The 8297-nt window shown below is 41.1% G+C and overlaps 1 protein-coding gene across 1 annotated transcript in view; it reads right to left on the bottom strand.

Annotated features, from left to right (window-relative positions):
* The window catches only part of TDP1 (tyrosyl-DNA phosphodiesterase 1), a 123433-nt gene that overhangs the window by 91102 nt on the left and 24034 nt on the right, over positions 1-8297 (bottom strand). Inside the window, exons 8-10 of the mRNA XM_006028350.2 lie at positions 5438-5608; positions 2026-2104; positions 618-803 (exon numbers count right to left, since the gene is read on the bottom strand). Coding sequence (XP_006028412.1) covers positions 618-803; positions 2026-2104; positions 5438-5608 — 436 coding nt within the window. The remainder of the gene's footprint in view (positions 1-617; positions 804-2025; positions 2105-5437; positions 5609-8297) is intronic.

Here is an 8297-nt window from a genome sequence, read left to right as displayed (position 1 = left end):
CTAGCAATAATATATATATATGTTTTAAGAAAACACAATTATGTAGATAGTTTAGATGCTAATTGCATAGCGATTATCTATTTAATAAAAGAAGAAAAAAAAACTTATGAATTGCAAAAAGATCTTCGGTCCTCATATAAACTGTGTACCTAGAGAACTACCCATCTCTAAAATACAGTTTCCACTGGCATGAGATGCTGTAGTACTTTTCCAACAACATTATGTAACATGCTTTATGAGAAGTTAAGAATAACTTTCTGTTCTTATCTTCCGATAGCCGCCAACTTCTTGTGTTTGCCATAAAAGCCATTGGAGAATCATTTCATAAGCTGAGATCGGTAAATGAACCGATTCCAATGTTTGGGGTTTTTTAATTAAAAAGAAACATAAAAAATTATAAAGCTAATGTTAAAATAACTGGAGGAGAAAAAAAAATTCTTCCACTTTGGCAATTTCAAGTGGAAAATCTTGGCTAACTTTTTCCAGAAGTCATGGCAAATTGATGACAATAATAATGAAACTTGACTGCCATCCTACTCTGAACATTGAAAATAAACAAATGAGCAAACAAAAAAGCCAGTGGGTAAACATACTCTATCACCATCTAAAAACCATACCAAATGGACTGGAATGTCTTGTCTCGCTAGAGTCTTCGCTCTGTTGCCTAAAGCAACCAGGCTCTCCTGAAATTCCGAACACAGCCATTTGGACTGGTCAGCTCCCATGGATCCGATACTTGAAAACTGTCCTATTACAGGCCAAGATTCTTGGGCTGGTATTGGTGATGCATGCTCTTTCAAAAGCTATTTGGGAAAAATTAAAACACTTTGTAAGACTCCAGTATGCCAAGCTGCTTAAAATTCTGACCAAGTTCACTATCTAAGTTCCTGTATAATACTCTATATTAGACAATCTATTTGCCAATAGTGAAAAGGAAGAATTAATCACTTTGATTAATGCATTTAGCTTTTGCAAACTATTGCTTCTTTTTCATGGGGAGCAAGACAAGCTCAAAATATGCACATTACACAGTTTTCCTTAAGAAAAAAGGTACAAGCTATGATAGATCTGAAGGAAGGTAATTTATATGGAAAAGCATTAGAATTTCTGTACCAAGACAAATAAAATTGGGCAGACTGCAAAAATTACCACTCGCCATACAAAGAGATAGCATGTACGGAATGGCGCACCTTCTTAACTTCGCAAATGTGTACATTTACCAACAGACCTTCTTGCAATTTTGAATAAATTTAGGAGGAAGCTTAATAATTAGAGCAGCTTAAAGTAATTCATAATATAAAGACCTTATATGTTTTAAAAATATGATTTAATAAATTATTTGCAAAGGGATTTAGAAAAATGGATCAGTCCCTATCAGTTATAATGCAAGTCAATATTTGAAATTAACTAAGGTTTGCCTACTCTGTCCCATTATATTTGCTAACCTCCATTTTTAAATCTCGACCAAATTATACATGCTCGACCTTAATGTTTTCTCCTGGTCTTTGAGAAATAAGATAAACAAAAGCCAGTCTAGTAGTAGCTACTGCAACAATTTGCATTTTACTTTCAGGAATCCAGTTTGCATCATTTATCTTCCACTAAAATGGCTTCTGATCTGTCATCTCTGGAAAAACAGTCTTAGCTCACAAAGGCAATATCAAATCAGTGAACTGTGCAGTCTATCTTTTATCTGACCTCTTACATTCAGGTAAGTGAAAGGCAGATCAGAAGCCATTTTAGCAGAAGAGAGAAGTTTATCTGGGGAGCAGGTTACTGATGGTCAGGATACAGGGCAGAAACATTGGTTCAAATGAAATACTAATCTTGCCAAGAAAGAGACACCATTCCTGAATGTAACACTCAAGTGTACATTGGAATAAGGGCATTAAATAGTTTACAGTAACATTAAAGGTCACAGAGGGCAGCAGAAAGAAATACCTTCCCCTCCTCCCCACAAAAGCTGCTTATAATAAAAAAAGGAAAAAAAAATAAGAGAAAAAGTGGTAATAAAAATTCTAGTACCTTTCTGAGCCTAAAGTGACCCCACTTTTCTTTTTGAGGGCCTTGGTATCTTCCTGGGGTTGATCCAATCAGATATACTCTGTATAACATATAATATTCTCATATAATAAACAAAAGAGTTTAGGATTTGGATTTTACTGGCCAAATAAGCAGATAAAAGTGAGACAGGGGGACAAAATAATATAAAGAAAGAGAATTACTAGGATTGTATTAGGAACAGAGAGTAGAAATATGGTACTTTTTAGGTTAAAATATCACCTTCCATTTCACATTTGAATCTTAAAATCATGATGATTGGTAAAGACAGGAACATAACAGTTTCTGCAACAACGAAGTTGGCAAATTTACCTTGTAGAGATCAACGATGAGTTCAATTTAAAGTTATTTTATCAATATGATATGATATATATAAGTGCTGCCAAAAGTATACATAAATACAAACAATATTAACGTGATTAACAATATAAACAGGAAGGTTTGCTCTTAAATCAATATTATCTTCTATTCTATATTTCTTATTCACTGTTTGACTGCCATATGCCACCAGGCTATTTTTATTATTACCTTTTTTCTTCCTTCCAAAGTTAGAGGTTTGTTCCTTGGTTTGTAATTTTTAGAAAGCAATCTTGTTACTACTACTACTACTACAAATCCCTTTCCTACATATTTCTATTTCATGTAATGAAGTAGGCAAGGTTTCTCTCTCTCCTGTAAGGCTGTTCTCACTACCTCCAACACAGTTTACATTATCTTCCAGCTTCTATGAAATTGTAAATTTAGTTATTGTCTATTTTACATTTCAAGTAAACTTTTACAACTAGTTTTAGGGTCCAATGACTTGAGATTACCATTTAAAAAAAAATACACAGTACATTACTGGGCAATACTAATCTGCATCCCTAGATTAAATTTTCCAGTTAGTTCTTCAAAAAAAGTAATAATTTAAATAAAATCTCCAAAGCTTTGTATAACCTACATGAAAACAAAAGCCTATTGTTCTAACTAAAATATCTTAGTAACTAGGGGTGCACTGATAAAGACGTTTTTGGCCTATACCAACGGCCGTTTATTAACCAGCCATATAAGCCAACACTGATCTGATAGCCGATATGCAGCCCATCAGCTTGGAGAGCAGCCCCCAGCCAGTATGCCTGGCGAGGGGGGGAGGCCGTTAGGGGCAGATTGAGGCCCCTCCTGGTGAGGGAGGGAGTGGGGCAGGGGCAGCAAGCACTGCCCAACCAGGGTGGTGAATGGACCCTGTGGCAGGGTACAGGGTAGAGACACAAGCGGTTCAACCGGGGGACTGGGGTGGGGGGGAAGGGAGAGTGGATCCCTACCACTGTACGCACCCCTGGAGGAGGCATGGGGGGCAAGTGCCCTCCCAGATTTGTGCACAGGGCAAGGCCGGGCTGCCTGCTGCAAACTCAAGGCCAAGGGCTGTACTGGCCTCTTCCCAGAGGTGGGGAGCTGGGCTGGGCTAGGACTGCACTTGGAGCAGAGTGGGCAGCATCGGCACTGCGGGCTATGGGGTAGTTACAGGGAATCTCTGGGGAGGCTGTAGCCACCCGTCTCAGTGCCACCATCTGCCCCAAGTGCAGGCTCCCTGCTGAAAAGAGGCCAGAACAGCCCCTGGCCCCGAGCCCACAGCCACCTTCCCCCCATACACAAATCTGGGGGGCACATACCCACATGCCTCCCCTAGGGGTGTCCACAGTAGCAAGGACCCACCCCTCCTCCCCACCTCCCCTGGATGAGCTGCCTGCGGCTGTCTCACTACTGAAGGGATTGCATTAACTGTCCTGGCTAGGAAGTGCCTACCCCTGCCCCATTCCTTCCCTCACCCTGGGGACCATAATCTACCCCCACCCCACACCCCTTCCCTCCTCCACACCCCTTCTCACAACAGAATTACCGGCCAGACACTGATTTCCAAGCTGCCGGGCTACATTCCTGGCCCTGTGCATGCTGCGACTGTGCACATACACATGGCATTTAAATCGGTGACATTACTTGCTACACCAGCCAAAAAAAGCTGATTGTCAATAATGTTAACTTTCCTTTTATTGGTGCCAATCCCATATGGACCGATATATCGGTTCACCTCTATTAGTTATATAATATGTAGCTGGTATTATTATGTTTTGCACAAAATTCCAATGCAACAATTTTTGTTAGTGTCCGTTAGGGCTGTGCGACGTTTCAGTCCCCGATTCAATTCAGTGGAGATTCAGTCCAATTCGGTGGCTGAATCACTGAATCTGAATTGAATCAGAGGACCCTTTAATCTCTCCAAATCGAATCGGAACCTTCCAAATCGATTCGGAGAGATTCGTCAATTCAGACAGAGACAGCTTTAAATGTTTTTTTCTACATACCTCTATGTAGCAGGGGCTCGCGAGTGCTGTGATGCATGGAGTGCCCCACAGAAGCACAGATGGGTCCTCAGCGCGCTCAGCAGCAGACCTGGAAGCGGACCAGAAGCACTTCCAGTCCACTTCCAGGTCCCTTAGGGAGCGCTCCCACACGCCCTGGCTCAGTGACTGGTGCCTCCTGGGTCTGGGAGGAGCACCCAGGATCCTCCATGGCTAGCTGGGGACTTCCAGTCCACTTCTGGGTTTGCCGCCGAACACATGGATGGCCTCCCCGCACTCTTGTGGGAAGCTCCATCCATCCCAGCATTGCAGCAATCATAAGCCGTGCCTGCTACCTCAAGATATGTAGAAAAAACTTTTAAAGCTGTGTCTATGTCCGAATTGCTGATTCTCTGAATCAGCATTGACTCTTCAGATTTGGCCGAACCAATGAATCGAATCACTGTGCCTGATTCAGGACGTATCTGAATCGAATAGGGCCTGCTTTGAATACCCCTAGCGTCCATAGCTTTTTCTAAATTAACTCTGTTTGACTAAAAGGTGAAAGTCTGCAGCAGTCAGACAAATTGTGCTCATTTACAGCAGAGAATTCAGCCCTATATTATATAAGCTGTAACGTGTAAATTGGAAGTTTTATTTCACACACGGGGTAAATTTTATCAGAATATATTATGCAATTCTTAATTACATAATAAATGGAAAAATGCTGATTCATTCTTCAGATCAGCTCCTGTGCTACTTACTCATTAGCAATTCGCTTTAGGTAGAAACAGGCTATTCTCCTATTAAGGCCAACATTTCAATACTAGTTACTTAGATTATTTCAATGGGAGATGGAGATAATTCCTTTTATTCGAGTTATGCACGCCGTTTATGCATATGCCTAATTTAAAGACACTCATGTCTAAACATTTTGGATTAAGAATGCCACAAGCCAAGATGAACAAAAAAAACCCGCATGAGTTAGTAAGTCCTAATAGCACAGAAATGCTGAACTTCTGGAGAAAGCATGAAGGTACAGACATTAAAGGTATACATACTTTGTCTCTGAAAGATCATGTTCCTGGATTATATCCACCCACTCTTTGAGAGATGGAGAATTGTAAGATACCAAGTAGCTTATTAAGTCAGACTTAAAATTGGTTACAGATTCACCAGAAGAACCAGGAGTTCCTGAAGGTAGCCTTGAATATAGAGGACTTAACCATATTCTGAAAAATAGGAATGGAACATGCTTTTGAGTCACCATTATTATTCAATTACTGAAAGAAAAGTGGACCAAGAGCTCCATGCAGAACCTTGGACAGAAACAGTTTTGGTCTGAGATGGTTCTGGTTATTTATCCGTAATAAAATGAACAGCTACAATCAACTTTGCAAACATGCAGTCATCTCAGCTCATATTTCAGATAATAATAAAAAGCTAATATTTTTTATGGAGTCTGAAGAAGAAGGTTTGTTACTTGGTCAAAATGAAGCAAAAATATTATTGATTATAAACTTCTTGGAATAATTCCCGTCTCTCGGAGCAGGGACTGTGCAGCAATTTGTCCACTTAAAGCAAAACACAGGGCCTGAGTTCCAGTTTTTAAATGCAATTCTTATAACAAGGATTTTCACTATAAACAGAAAATAACATGCAGTAAAGTATGATCTATCTGCCAGTTTGAGAAGTGACAGACAGTGAAATGAACCAAGACTGAAATGCTTTGAAGTCCAAAGGCAGGGAGGCTTAAGTCAAGGACTGTCACTCGTGGCACTCTTCTCTCTTCAGTGCGAGAGGCTCTTCTTTTACCATTTTGATATCAGTAATGTCTAAAACTTGACCTCTAGATATTTTCCCTTTTTAAAAAGTCTTCTTGACAAGCTTAGTAGTCCCCTTCAGTCCTGTCTCTTTCCTACTGCAGCAATCTTTTAGCAGTTCTAACTCTGATGCTTTCCCAGTGTACTTCTCACCCTCCACTTCCTTCATCCCCTTTCATTTCTAGTTCCCTTTACCTCTTGCTCTCTTGCCCTGCTTCATATCAAGCTCAACTACATATCTACTATTTCATATCAAGCTCAGCTGCTTCTGTCAGAAAAAAAATGACAATTAACAGCCAGACTTTATTTTACCAAGTTACTAAAAGCAGCCAAAAGGAGGAGTAGCAGCTTTAAACTAGGTCCACAGACGAATGGAGACAAAGGCCTACAGCTAAGTAAAGAGCCAGATGACACAGATAAAAGCAAAGTATGAGGCATGCAATATGGGAAGTATTAACCAGGTTATAAGATGGAAACAAGCATGGCCAAACGACTAGTAATTTAAGATGTGTATATATCAATGCAAGTAGTATGGGTAATATGCCAACAAAACTGAAATCCTACTACAGATATGGAATTATGATGTAATTGGAAAAACAAGATGGCAAGGGAATTCATGATCAAAACTGTTAAGGGAGGACAGGTTGTAGGGGAACAAACTGGTGTTGTCTTGTATATTAAAAGACACATACATTTGCTTTGATACCAAAAGTAGGAAGGAAACCTGTTCAAAGTTTCTGGGTTAAGGCAAAAAGAGAAAACAGCAAGGGTGATGTTATGGCAGGTATCTACTACAGACCACCAAAAGAGGAAGATGACAATGACAACAAAAATGACTAGGTATTTTTGAACTAACCAACCAAAATATCCAAACCACAGAACGTGGTTTGTGTGCTGAACTTTAGTTACCATGAGATCTTAACAAAGGGAAACTCAGAAGTGCACAGACAGTTTTTGGTAAAGATGGTGGAGAAACTAACTAGGAGGGGGAGGAAGACCTCTTCTTGCTTTGCTATTTCTAATAAGGGAAGAACTGATTGAGAATCTGAAGGTGGAAACTTGGGCAACAGCATTCACGATCCTATGGAAAGGACAGAAGGTAGGTGAGCAGCATAATAAAAACACAGAACCCCCCCCCCAACTAGACTTGAGATTAACAGAATCAGGGAACTGGTGGGCAGGATCCCACGGGAGGCATGCCTAAAGCAAGATATAGTCCAAGGCAGCTGGTTGTGCCCTAGAGAGACGTTATTTAAGGGACAGGTACAGGCTACCCCAACATGAAGAAAGGATAGGAAGCACAGGAGGAGACTGGCTTGGCTGACAGCTGACAAGTGACATAAGAAGCAACAAAGAAGCCTTCTATAAGTGTGTCATAAGTAAGAGGAACACCTAAGGAAGGAAGTGTAGGTCCCTTACTGAAATAGGAGGGGAATCTAATGACAGAGAAAGCTGAAATGTTTACTGCCTTTTTTTTTTTTTGTCTTTGCAGAAGGGATCAACTATCAGATAACAAGCACTCTTAAAGTGGGCAGAAAACAACAAAATGCAGTTCAACAAGGAGAAATGCAAAGTGCTGCACCTAGGGAGGAAAAATGTCCAGCACACCTACAGCCTAGGGAATGACCTGCTGGGTGGCACGGAAGTGGAAAGGAATCTTGGAGTCCTAGTGGACTCCAAGATGAACATGAGTCGGCAGTGTGACGAGGCCATCAAAAAAGCCAATGGCACTTTATCGTGCATCAGCAGATGCATGACGAATAGGTCCAAGGAGGTGATACTTCCCCTCTATCGGGCGCTGGTCAGACCGCAGTTGGAGTACTGCGTGCAATTCCGGGCACCGCACTTCAAGAGGGATGCGGATAACCTGGAGAGGGTTCAGAGAAGGGCCACTCGTATGGTTAAGGGCCTACAGACCAAGCCTTACGAGGAGAGACTAGAGAAACTGGATCTATTCAGCCTCCGCAAGAGAAGGTTGAGAGGCGACCTTGTGGCTGCCTATAAGTTCATCACGGGGGCACAGAAGGGAATTGGTGAGTATTTATTCACCAAGGCGCCCCCGGGGGTTACAAGAAATAATGGCCACAAACTAGCAGAG

The sequence above is a fragment of the Alligator sinensis genome, unplaced genomic scaffold (assembly GCF_000455745.1).
Source record: "Alligator sinensis unplaced genomic scaffold, ASM45574v1 scaffold281_1, whole genome shotgun sequence".
Lineage (NCBI taxonomy): Eukaryota > Metazoa > Chordata > Crocodylia > Alligatoridae > Alligator > Alligator sinensis.
Note: the sequence above shows the minus strand (reverse complement) of the source record. Positions and strands in the feature narration are given on the sequence as shown.